Here is a 13,822-nt window from a genome sequence, read left to right as displayed (position 1 = left end):
GTGAAAGTGGATTTTCAACGCTTCTTCATATCAAAACAAAGGCAAGAAACAGATTGTATGTTGAGGATGGCATGAGGTTGGCTTTAACAAACACTCAGCCTCGAATTTTGTTAAAATTCGAGGCTGAGTGTTTAAATTAAAATTATATTCTGAAAAATCTATTTTTAATGTGTTTTCTTTACCCTATTAAAAATGCCTTTTTATTCAAATTTTTTATGCCTTTTTATTCAAATACAGGTTACTTGTCTATTATAAAAGGGGATTGCAACTCGAAAAAGGTGGGGAAACATTGCTCTAGAAGGAGAGGAATGAATCAGATTGGTCCACTTAACATAGATGGTTTGACTATATGATGATCATGCTCAGGAAGCTGATAAATTGAATGAGTATTTTGCATCTACATTCAGACATGAGGAGTTATTCAAGGAGAAGAATGCTAGAAGCTTATCAAACAATGACAGGAAGCTAAATGATTTTGTAATAACTGAGAGCAAAGTGGAGGAGAAATTGTTGAAATTAAACATAAGGAAGCAGCTGGGGTGGACAGGATCTATCCAGTTATATTAAAGTAGGCTGCAAAGGAAGTAAGCAAACCCTTAGCCATAATTATGAGAGCTTCCTTGGACTCAGGGGAGGTCCGCATGGATTGGAGGTGTGCAAATATATCCCCAATTCACAAAGGGGGATCAAAAGGTGACACAAGTAACTACAGACCTGTTAGTTTAACTTGCATTCAGGGAAAATAATGGAGTCACTTGTTAAAGAAGCAATGCAGGATCATCTACATAAGACTGCAGTAGTAGTAGTTAAGACAGAGCATGGGTTTGTTAAAGCAAGGTCTTGTCTGATCAATTTGATTACTTAGCAAATTGGTCAGACAAGATTACAAAGGAACAGGATGCAAAAAATAATTTTGATATCGTATACTTGGATTTCAGGAAAGCTTTTGATACTGTAGCACATGGAAGACTGCTATACAAATTCGAGTGGTATGACATTAAGGGCAAGTTGCTATAATGAATAAAGGGATGGTTGAGTAGGGAGAAGACAGAGAATGGTAATCAATGGACATTGCTTTTTGTGGACTAATGTTATCAGTGGAGTTAGCATCAGCATCAGCATTAGCATTAGTAGAGGCACTTGATGCAAGAAAGCAAGCTTATGCAGCATCAGCCAGAAAAAAAAAAAAAGCTCCAATTTCACCCCTCCATTCATTCCAAATAGCTGTCCAGCTCAGCCTCAAATTTATTTAGGCTATCAACTTCCACAACAAAAGATGGAAGTCTTCCCTCAATCAACTACACGCTGGCTAAAGGCAAACTTCCGCACATCTATCCTACAACTGTCTTTCCTCAATTTGAATTTATGCCTTCTCAGGTGATTATTCTGAGCAACAGGAAGAATCCCATCAGCATTGAGCATGCTTTAAGGCTTTATACACCTCAATCAGATCACCTCACAGGTGCCTAGTCTCCAAACACTGTAATCTGCAAAACTTAAGACTTTCTTCATAAGAGAAACCCTTTGTTCCATTCACTAATCTTGTTGCCCTTCTCTGTACTCGTTCCAACAGCTCTACATCCTTCTTGAAATGAGGCCTCCAGACCTGTATACAGTACTCAAGGTGTGGCCTGACCATCGCCTTATGCAAGGGAATAATCACTTCCTTATCCCTGCTAGAAAACTTCCTGTATATCATTGACAAGACACCATGAGCTACTCTTGCAGACCGTCTGCACTGCTCAGAAAACTTCATATCTGCCTGCACAATTACCCCGAGGTCCTTTTCATTCTCTACCACTGTCAGTGTAGTACCACAGAATTGATACATTGCTCCGGGGTTGCTGTTTCCCATATGTAGTACTTTACATTTGTCAATGTTAAACTTCATTTGCCACCTCTCAGCCCATCTGCTCAACCTTTCCAGATCCTGTTGCAGCAGCATAGCGTCAGTAGTGTCTTTAACAACCGTGCCAACCTTTGTATTGGCTGCAAACTTGGACATTAAGCTTGATATACCATCATCAATATTATTGTCAGTAGCATTTCTTGTGTCGTCAGTGTTGTATTTTGGTTAAAGTAGGACAAGTATTGAAGCAAGAGTTTCAACTTGTTCTTAATTATGTAAATCCTTTGTTTCAATAGTTGAAAGTGAAAAGAAAAATTATTACTGCCATTTAATAAAATTGACATTTTATGTTTCATTTCAGGTATCTATGTAAAGTTCAGTTAATAGTCTTCAACCTGTAATAAAGATAAAAGAATTAGTTTGATATCACAAAAGTTGTCTGCATTTTAAATTATTACATGATTCATGCCACATCCTGTATGTCTATAAGCCATTTTTAACCATGCTAGGCTGGAAACCCATGTCACAGTATTTATTTGACAAAATTTGACAATCTCCTCTTTATAAACTGATAACAAAGTTTATTGAAATTAGAATAAATAATTTAATTACTTAGATTTTCAATTTAAAATTTTAAGTATGATGTTTTGTTTTTGTTTTGACGTAATTTGTTTTTCTTCCTCTTATATTTAGCATCTTTTACGGCTATTTCTGGTGTCATTAACTGGTATACTAGTGGTGGCAATTCCAAATTTTGCTACTCTGATGGCCTTAGTTGGGGCTACTTGTTGTTCACTATTAGCCTTCGTTTTACCAGGAGTCTTCCATATTCTACTGTTTAAGGAGTAAGTCAGAAGTTTTCATTTTTTTTGTTTAAAAATTCTATTATAAGATTTCAGTAATTTTCCCATTTTTATCAAACAAAAAGGAAGTGTTATAACTCTTGAGAATTGTAGACATTAAGTAGCATATATACAGCAGATTCTTGATTAACCGGGACACTTCAAGACTCCAAATTAAAAAAAAAACAAAAAAATCAACCAGAAATCATAAAATTCAAGTAATAACTAGAATAGGTATAAACAGATATTTTCCGAGTCGTAAATAAGCGACAAGCAGAGTGTTTATAAAGTCGTCATTGGGAGATTATTATCTTTGCAACCCCCACTGTCTTCACACCCAATGCTAAAAAAAAAAAAAAAAAAAATAGAACAAATGTTTAGTTTTTTTTAGTACGTTGCTTCAATTGTGTTCCATTGCACCGGAAAGAGAAAAAATTTATTATGCTTTCAATTAAACAAAAACTTTGAAAATGGTGGGTGCATCATCCATTATAATGTTGGTGACCAAACCATATACGATATCATAAAAAATAAAGGGAAGCTATTAGATTTAAAATCGACATTAAAAAAAAAACATAAGGTAAGCATCGTATTTGGACATCGAGTAGTGCGTGGTAAGTTTTTTATCTATCGCCATATTTTTTTATGTAGGTTGCTTAACATTTTTGGGTATAGTAAGTCCTTGACTTACATAACTTCGAACTTACGTTAATTATTTTCACTCAATTTTTTTTTTCTTTTTTATGATTGTAAAATTTTAAAAAAAAATAATAATAATAAGCAATCGATACTTGATGATCGCGGCATGCACAAATTGCACAAGTGAGATATAGAGTAACAAGCTTAAAAATAGAAATGAAGACAAGATTCTTAAAATTTATTTAGGTTTTTTTGTCATATGACTGAAGATTTCAGTGTAGGGGGACACACATTTCACCATAATAAAGTAAAATCCCACAGAATTCCAGCTACCAGTATTATCGCAAATGCAATACGATCGAGTTTACGACCCGTTTATAATGAATTGTACTAACAAAAAAGCCCAATAACCAAGAAAATGCAAATTGTTTTATGGTAGTAACCTCCAGAAATGTGTTTTAGTAAAATGTGAGCTCGTGTGGGGTGATAATAGTGAGTTTTTGCTTTAACCCTGTGAAGTTCTTTTCAGAAAATTTAATTTTGACTGTTATCATGGTGCCAACTAATAGAATACATGACAGCGGTTAGTTAGTTAGTTAGTTAGTTATTTGGTTTTTAGGAGCATTAGCAACTAAGGCCATATTGCTCCGGGATATGCGGTGGTCATTCCCTGACCTTTCCGCATCCTCCATATTTGGTGGTGACGGGCTCGAACCCCGGTCTAATCAAGAAGCATGTGCTACGCACTGCTGCTCCTTCCCACCTGGCTACGGAGGCGCCCCATGACAGCGGTATTAGTAAATTTATCAAGAAAAGGAAAGCGGTCGAGTTGGATCAGAAATTTAAAATAATAAGGATGTATGAAAATAGCCAAACATCAAGTATTGCACAGAATTCAGATTTGCCAGTGGCAACGGTGAACACAATAATAAAGGATAAAGACAGAATACGAGAAGTCATAAAGGGATCGGCACCAATGAAGTCAACTATGATAACCAAGGCTACAAAATATATATCAGTTTTTACTGTCAATTTCATCCTTTAGTGTTTTCTTTTCTTATGTGCCACTCCAGCGACTTCACTGCTGTCCCCAGATAAATTTTTAATTGAACTAATTAAAATATATATAACTATTTTTCTATATATATATATATATATATATATATATATATATATATATATAACTAATATATAAAAAATATATAATTAACTAATTCAAAAATATATAACTATTTTTCTTCATTCTTCTGAGGATATTATGTGTTTTTTGTAATTTTGGCATATCACGGATATAGGAGCAATATTTTATTAGTCATTCCCGAGTTACGTAAAATTCGACTTACTTAAGAAGTCCTGGAATGTGTGTGGGGGACTTATTATATTTTTGGATTAACCGGGAAATCAATTATCCGGGATTTTTATTTTGCCATCTATCCCGGAAAATCGAGAGTCTACTGTATCTTAAAACTACAGTGTATTGTAGTAATTAATAGATAATTTAAATAGGAGGTTAGAAGTCTTATGTAAAATTGAAACAACCAGTTAAATATAAAAATATATCATGAATAACATTACTCACTTACTTAGCTGTGATAAAAACTGCACAAATCATGTGTCATAAAGCAATCAGAATGGCTGTTGTTGTATACATTGAGAAGTATATAAACAGAAGTAATCAGGGTATGCCACTGCAACAGGATCTAGAAATATTAGGAGCTGATGAATTGATATGCGGCAACTGAAGTTTAATGTTGAAAAATGCAAAGTATTTCATGAAGGTAGCAGTAATCACCTTCATGATGGTTGGACTGTTAATAACCCTGGGTATAACCCCTATGTGCAAATCCTGAAATATGGCACCTAGTATACTGGAGTGACCACCCAGGTGTGAAACAAAGTAATCAGGGGTCACACACAGAAGAATGCCACCCCTCTGTGTTACCAGGAAGTACTAGGTGATAGATGACTCTCATCAACTGGTACAATATCACCAATTTACTTATTGAGCTCTCTAGGAGGATTCAGGATTAGCTACAGGGAGGGGTGATGGATTTCTCAATTACTTTAGAAAGAGTAAAGTGCAATGGGATGATAATTGGATGGAAGGGATTAGTCACCCTTTTTAGGAACTGGCTGGATATGAGTATATTTCCAAGCAGAAGGGAAAACACCAGTGGAATAAGAAAGTGAAAAAAGTCGACACAGAACAGGAGTAACTCAGGAGCACAGGTTTTGAGAACAAGTGGAGAAATATATTATCAGGGCCTGGAGCTTTCTTAGCATCAAGGTTGTTCAAAATTCTTCTGACATCCTTTTGATGAAAGCCCACACAAGGTTGAATGGAGTGTACTGGGAATTGTAGGAAGTGGTTTACAAGATCATCAATACACGAGTTTGAAGAAAAGTAGGATGCTAGCAGGTCAGCTTTATCTTTGGCTCAAATGGCAATGGAACCATCTGGTTTTGACAAAGGTGGGAAAAGAGATGAGCAAAAGTTTCGGCCAATAGCTTTGGCAAGAGACCAGAATGCTTGATTATCATTTGGACAAGAAGCAAGTTTTCTACTCTTACCCTGTTTGAAATCTAGTTTGGACTGATTAATAACTGCTTTATAACTGTTGCAAGCTTTGGTGTAGGCAGAAAATGATGGTGGAGATTTGGATATAAGCCAGTTGCAATATGCATTATTATCTTGGCATTTTGCTTGCAATTTAACCACTACCATTTTGCAATGAACTTTCACATACAGCGTCCCTTTCTCATCTCCTGTCACAATTCCAGAAATGGTTCATTTACTTGATTTTCCCTTAGAGAAGAACAAACAGAAATTTGTTATCTGTGTGGTTCTCATCTCTAAGGTCATGTGGAATTAAAACACTACTTTGAAGCTTTTCCAGTACAAACACACACACACACACACACACATGTGAAACTTTTCATGATTGAGTATGTGTCTTCAGGAAACTTCTTTCAGGTTGTAATTTTTTGATGTGCATTTAACAAATCTTACAGCACTTCAGTGATCTTAGTTGGTCAGCAAGAATTAGGTTAATTGAACATATCAAAGTTCCCAGATCAGAACTCTGAAAACTGCCTTTGACATTTGTGGATATTCTAGAAGGCATTTACTTACACGCTGCATTTGTGGAAAAAGTGTGTGTGTGTGAGAGAGAGAGAGAGAGAGAGAGAGAGAGAGAGAGAGAGGCCCTAAATGCAGTGTAACTACATTTAGAATTTTTTTTTTTTTTTTATCAACAATTTGGAATCTTTTTTTTTGACCTCAAAGGATTTGTGGATTTCACCCATACCCATTACTTCTGTTTATTATTTCTTATATTCTTCTGTAACAAGAGAAACATAAAAATGAGACTCTTCATCTGTTTTTAACATAAGTGGATGATTCTCCATGATAATATTGATTTGTTACTTTGACTTGGTGCGTTATAGCCTCAGATGTTGATGTATCATAAAACGCTTAAACAACCAACTAACCAACCACTTGTCACTTGTTTGTAGAGGGTTGGATTTATATCCTTATGGAGACCGGGGAAATTCTTGAAGACCTCTTCAGTCAGTATTTAGCCAGTCTCAGATGGAGAGAATTCCAAAGTGTTTTGGATGTAACAAAATGACATTTTGTTACACCCAAAACACTTGGAAATCAGGGGGAAACATGGTCACACGTTGTAGCAAAAGGACAGTGCCATTTTGTTATACAACAGTGCATGACTGCACACACATCGTCCAACACATTTACAACCATCCAGAGTTGTTGCCTTGTAATTTTTATGTTTCTGAAAGACCAAAATATGATCCTGCAGATGTCAATTTCACATGAATGAAGAAGTGAAGGAAGCTGCCAAATAGTGGTATCATTTGATTGCCTGTAAACAGTTTATTTTTTGTTCACTTGTTGATAATGTAAGTTTACATAGTCGATCAAAAAAAAATACAAGTAAAAGCACATATTTTGTATTATATCATATTAAATATATCAATAAAGGCAAATCAATACAAGGAAGCTTATTTGCTATCAACCTTGAAAAAAACATCTCTCTGTATCTGTCCACCCCTTTCTTAAATTTATATAGACTACAAAATTAGGTGGTAATTTATTCCAATGATTAATAATCTTTTGGCTAAAAGAGAATTTTTTGATTTCCGGTCCAGGATTATCTATATATTAATACGGAAGCTGTTTTCTTGAGATGGCCAGTGTGAACAATAGGCCTAACCGATATCGGGTTGAAAGTGGGCTCTAATTGAAGATATTTCTTCCTAGGTGTGCAGAAAGATGGTAAAATTTAAAAATTCCAAATAGTTTTATTTTACAGAGAGGGCTGGTTTTGTACTAAAAACAAGAATAGTTTGACATCCACTTCCTAGATGGAGCCACATGAAAGGTGTTAACTGTTAAACAGTTGTCTAAGTTGATAAGGCATTTTTTTCTGATTAACAATTTGCATGTTTGCACAATCGTGTCCTTTGTTCTGAAAAAAATAATAATAGGACAGCTACAGAAAATCTCTGCTAGCAATTGCAAAATTTTCACAACTAGTACAGCTAGCTTTAGCCATTGTGTATGATAGGCCTAACTGATCTGGTCTCAAATTGAAAATATTTCTGGTGTGCAGAAACATGGGAAAACGTAAAAAATCCAAGTAATTTTATTTTACAGAACAGTCCAATTTTCTCTACTAGCACCACTTACCTTAAAAGAAAGAACTAATCGTTTGGATTCCATTACACTGCTCGCTATATGTCCCCACGTTGTGCACGCAAACTCATACACTCAATTGCCATTCATTATGTTTAATATGTTTAGAACTCATCATTTTATCGTTATCATTATCAACTTTGAGTTTATTTGTTTTTAGTGGTTGTTTAAGAATTTAGAAGTATATCGCAATCAGAATGCAGAAGAGGACGGCCACATGGCTGCCATGCTACTCTGACTGGTTGTGTTGAATGTACCTTGCAGCAAAGAAGAAACACGTGTTTTCATGCTCCTGCAAATGCATCAAGGATCGGGGATCACGACAAAACATGGACTACATTTTTTTAGCGCAACTAGAGAAAAACTCTGCTACCAATTGCAAAATTTTTGCAATGAGTACAGCTAGTCCTTTAATTTAAGTGCATTTCCTCTATTTTGTGCTACCTATGGGGGAGGGAGGAGAAGATATCTCCATTATTTAAATCTCTGTATAGACTTCTAGTTTGAGACTGCAATCTATTATAAAACTGAAATCTCCCCCCCCCCCGACACACACACACACACTCTCTCTCTCTCTCTCTCTCTCTCTCTCTATATATATATATATATATATATATATATATATCCAATATTTTAAATTAAATAAAATAAAACATAAGCCAGTAGTATGGCAAAAACTGTAGAGCGAAAATTAACATAAAAATAACCCAAATAAACAAACGAACGAAAAACAAGAATAGACATAAATAGTAGCCCAGAAACCCTTGTATAATTTCAAACTTTAAATCCAATTAACAAAAACTATACAAAATTTAGGATAATGCCAATTACTTATTAATTTAGCGGTACCCCCCCCCCCCGAGAGGTACCAGTTACGAAAGACGTGAAATATCACCAAAAGAGGGTTAAAGGAACTACCAAACGATAACAAAATCAAAATAAATTAAAATAAAATAGACTGACCATCATGCCCCTTATCGACAGAGGACCACGAGGCCAATAATGGTGGCGCCTCCGTAGCCAGGTGGGAAGGAGCAGCAGTGCGTAGCACACGCTTCTTGATTAGACCGGGGTTCACGCCCATCACCACCAAATACGGAGGATGCGGAAAGGTTAGGGAATGACCACCGCATATCCCGGAGCAATATGGCCTTAGTTGCTAATGCTCCTAAAAAAAAAAACCAAACAAAACATCAGGTGTAGATGGCAAGGTTTTTTACCCAGAAACTGGGATTTTTAGTCGAGAAAAACAGGCAAATTGACCAGAGGACACGTGCAATTTACAGACACAATACACATGGGTATATGAATTAACTTTCTGGGTGATCCTAATGTAATAGTTTGGATTATATCAAGTTTTTCACTAAGCTTTAATGTTGTTCTTCTTTTCTTCTCTGTATGAGGATTATTAACTTTAAGAGCCATAGTGAGGGGTTTTTAATTTAAAATAAATAAAACAGCAGTATAATCCATGATATCAATACAGAATTCACTTTCAAAATGGTGAACATAAACAACTACAGTAATCACGTTGCTTGCCATTTTAGGCGCCTGTGTAGCCAGGTGGGAAGGAGCAGCAGTGCGTAGCACACGCTTCTTGATTAGACCAGGGTTCGAGCCTGTCACCACCAAATACGGAGGATGCGGAAAGGTCAGGGAATGACCATCGCATTTCCTGGAGCAATAAGGCCTTAGTTGCTAATGCTCCTAAAAACCAAATAACAAACAAACAAACAAGCTTGCCATTTTCTTTTTTTTTTTTCGGCACTGCAAGACATCTGCACTGCATGCAAACATCCGATCTCGGTGTGCCATTAGCTCAAATGTTCCATTAATTGGGGTGCCATTATTTCGACAGTCTATTGTATCTTGTATTAGTTAGTAATGTAACCAAACTTGGAAATTTTGACTAATGAGACTTCAATTTTACTTTGGATTATTATGTTGAAAGTTATGAATTCTTTTTGCAACATTCTTGAAACTGCTTTAAACATGAAATTAGAACTTGAACTAATGAAACCACACTCACTCTGTTCTAATTACGAAACTGGTATTTAATATCATAATAATAAAAGACGCTAACATTACAGTGTTAAGAAAAATGTGATAAACTTGATGCTTTGCCACAGATTTAACCTTTCAGTGAATTAAAGAACAAAAGGATCTACAATATCACTTCTCTAGTAGGAGCACTCCTGACTTGTAGTTATCTACCATTAGCTCTTGTTCATTTTCTCTTCCTGCTACTTGGGTTGGCCATCCAAGCTTCACCTGCCTCTGGTGATGTCAAAGCAGGTTGATGTCACCAGAAGGGAGACAATATTGATACTTTTTTTTATCAAATTTTTAACAAAAACAATAAAATTAGAATTTTGTGTCTGTTATTGTTGACTAACAGTCAGCTGTATCATCAGACCAAAGTACCGCTGACTCTGTCAACCAATTTGATTTTTTTGTCATCGTAATCTAAGTTCTGTAGGTTATTATGATGTTAAATATAATGCATAAAGAGTGGTTTTTCTTCTATTGAAGAACTCTCAAAGAGTATAAAAATTGTTGGTATTGTGAGACCTCAGTGTACAATTTAGAGATGGGGATAATATTTTCTTCCTTTTTCTTTTTGTCTCTCTCTCTCTCTCTCTATATATATATATATATACTGGGTGTTGCATAACATGTAGGCCATATTTTCAGGATTGAATGCAGAACTGGAAACAGTGAAAAAAGTTTATATGAAAAATTTTTTATATAAATTTGTGCCCAATTCTGAACAGTGATGGGGCTGTCTATATGGAGCTTTAAATAGTAAAATATATAAAAATAAGCAGACACATACTTAGTAAAATGCTTATAGTACCAAGTACATCATGTTTGCTTATTCTTACTTATTTTTTATTTTTATTATTTTATCAATGTTTTCATTTTTTAAAATTCAAACAGCTTATTTGAATAGGATATATTTATATGAACTTTTTTTACTGTTTTCAATCCTGAACTGATCCTGACAAGTTTATGAAATGCTCTGTATAGATGGACAGGAAAGTGGGATGTAAAGTTAGAAAAATAATAGATATATCCAATATTACTGTATTTAAGACATTTTCTTGTTACCATGTTTCCTGTCCACTTCATAGGCTAACTACTGATATATTCCTGAAGACGAATAGCATACTTCTACATGCAAACGTATTGTTTCCTGTAGTGTAATATACAGCCACTCCCTGACTTATATAAGGGTTGCGTTTGGCAAAACTCTACGTAAGTTGAATTTTATATAAGTTGGAATTTCCCTAAATGCTTATGCAGCACTCACAACTATGCGTGCTGAATTTTATTGAAGCAAAAAAGAAATATATTTGACGAACATGTAAATAGAATTATTATAAATTATTTATTCAATTTTTTTTATCTCATGGGCAGAAAAAATTACAAAAATTTTACTTTAACTTTATGGAAACCAGCGCAATGGTTGAACCTATTAAACCACTTGTTGCTTGCCACAAACTTGGCTTGGGGTTTGCCGTACTTATACTTAATATCTTCGTAAAAACATTTTTTTTTTTTTTTTCCTCGAATGGCCATTAGACTCAGGGGCACTTGCTTCTGAATCTGATTTTCCATCCATATTATTAATAACTTTTCCATCTTTGATATAGCACCTGAACGCCGTTTTGTGATCACTGTTGATCTTAAATGCATTGATCCTTTAACATGTTCTTTTATGTGCATACTGTCCTTTAAAATAATACTCACTGTTTAAGCAGCGAGATCTAATTCCCATGCACTAGATGACAACTTTGTCCTGCTTTGCACTTAATCATTTTCATCTTCTTTAAATCAATTTTGTTTTATTTCATACCACTGCCACTACTTGCACTTTCTGTTGGTCACTTTCCTTTCATCATTGTAATAAGTAAATAGGAATGAAGAGAAGATTCTGAAAATTTATTTATGTTTTTCATATGATTGAAAATTTCAGCGAAAGGGAAAGTTTTTACATTATTATGGTGAAACACATTTCACCATAAAAACCCACAGAATTTCAGCTATCGGTATTATCGCAAATGCAATAAGATAGAGTTTACTACCTGTTTATAATAGATTGCACTAACAGAAAAGCCCAATAAACCAGAAAGTGCAAATTGTTTTTATAGTTTTATGGTCATGACCTCTAGAAATGTGCTTTCGAAAAATATCACGAAGGCATTCAAAATTGATTCTTATAACTGAACATATGATAATGATGAAAGTGTAGTGCATTCTCAGGCCGAACTGCTTAGCCCTTCCTCAATAGTAGCATTTGAAAACATATTGGCTGTGTGTTTTGTTTTTGCATCCACTAGTTAAAAGTGATTTTTTTGTTGTGCTTATTTGACATAAATTTATATAAAACTAATACAATTTCCATGTATAAAAGTGACCTTTTAGAGAGAGATAACTATCTTAGTTATATAGTGAAAATTTCAACGTCTTGGAATGAATTACCGAAAAAAAAAAAAAAAAAAAAAAGTGTTATTGGGTTAATGTTACAATATTTTCACAATACCTCCATTTATTCCTACGTGGTGCAAAATAAGTTTCCATATTTTATTCAGTTTGTACCGGCCAGCAAAAATTTATGCAAGTTGAGTATTACGTAAGTCATGGAGTGCCTGTATATCATTTAGATAAAAGATGTAGATTTTCACATTGAAAGACAAAATTAGTGGACCATATATGCAGTACATTTTTCATGCTCAAGTTAATAATAGGCCCCAAAAAATATATGTATGTAACTATTAATTTGCGTATCAACATCTGAGACTGTGATAATATGTTAGCTTGTGAACTCCAGTTTGTGAAATGTTTTTCTTAATTGTTTTTGACCTTATGAATTTCTTTTTCCATTTGTGAATGTAAACTTGATCATTCATTTTTATATTTGCAGCCATATTAAATACCCTCAGTTGATTTTTAATGGATGGCTCATCTTTCTAGGTTTATTTGGGTATGTATATATATATATTCTGGCAAAAAAAAAGTGGTTTAGACCATAAATATTTTTTAAAGATTGAATTATATTTAATGCTGTTATTATATATAAATAATACAGATTCATTTTTCTGTACAGAATTCTAATGATTTTATTATTCTTAACATTTGTAAGAGTTTTTATATAAAAATTAAATTAATTTAAATTAATATCAAAGAAATAAAATAATAAAATAAATTTAAAAAGAAGTTTTAAGAAACCTGATTTATGATTATTAAATTTGTAAAATATTTCAGGCTTTTTCTTGGTACTGGAGATGCTGTAAGAAGACTAATCAAGCCAGTTTCCACGACAACAGCAACAAATTCAACGTTAAGCTTGGTACTTACATGAGATGGACCAAATTATGTAATGTAAAAATTCTTAAACTTCGATCTCTAACTAGTTTTGCTGCCTGTTAGCACTCCAAATAGGAGAGAGTACATAATGGCCAATTTTATGTAAATATACCAGGTGAAAATATTTGTACTTTTATCTGGGAACTGACTACAGAATCAACTTCCAAAATAGAGTATTTCTCAGATTTTTTTGTTATTTCAGATTATTTTGTTATCTGAAATATTTTTATATAAGATAAGAATTTGGAATGGAATAGACTTTGTAATATGGACTGTATATTGCAATTTTTTTGCAAATTATACTTGTATATTTTAATATTTTTTATGCATTATATACATTGTGCTAATTTTGGATATATAAAAAAATTTACTGAAATTAAACATATCTTGTTTGTATATAAAACA

The 13,822-nt window shown here is 33.9% G+C and overlaps 1 protein-coding gene across 3 annotated transcripts in view; it reads left to right on the top strand.

Moving 5' to 3' along the window:
• LOC150090531 (uncharacterized) overlaps positions 1-13,553 on the top strand; it is a 121,276-nt gene extending 107,723 nt beyond the window's left edge. For 2 of the 3 annotated variants that reach the window (XM_090378653.1, XM_090378645.1), the window contains 3 exons: positions 2,543-2,694; positions 12,975-13,034; positions 13,316-13,553. In XM_090378653.1, the coding sequence (XP_090234779.1) occupies positions 2,543-2,694; positions 12,975-13,034; positions 13,316-13,412 (309 nt within the window). In that variant the 3' untranslated portion in view covers positions 13,413-13,553. The remainder of the gene's footprint in view (positions 1-2,542; positions 2,695-12,974; positions 13,035-13,315) is intronic. The other variant, XR_016547228.1, reaches the window with a different exon arrangement.
• The last annotated feature ends 269 nt before the right edge of the window (positions 13,554-13,822 follow it).

This window comes from Mastigoproctus giganteus, chromosome 1 (genome assembly GCF_048544385.1).
Source record: "Mastigoproctus giganteus isolate SK-2022 chromosome 1, ASM4854438v1, whole genome shotgun sequence".
NCBI lineage: Eukaryota > Metazoa > Arthropoda > Arachnida > Uropygi > Thelyphonidae > Mastigoproctus > Mastigoproctus giganteus.
Note: the sequence above shows the minus strand (reverse complement) of the source record. Positions and strands in the feature narration are given on the sequence as shown.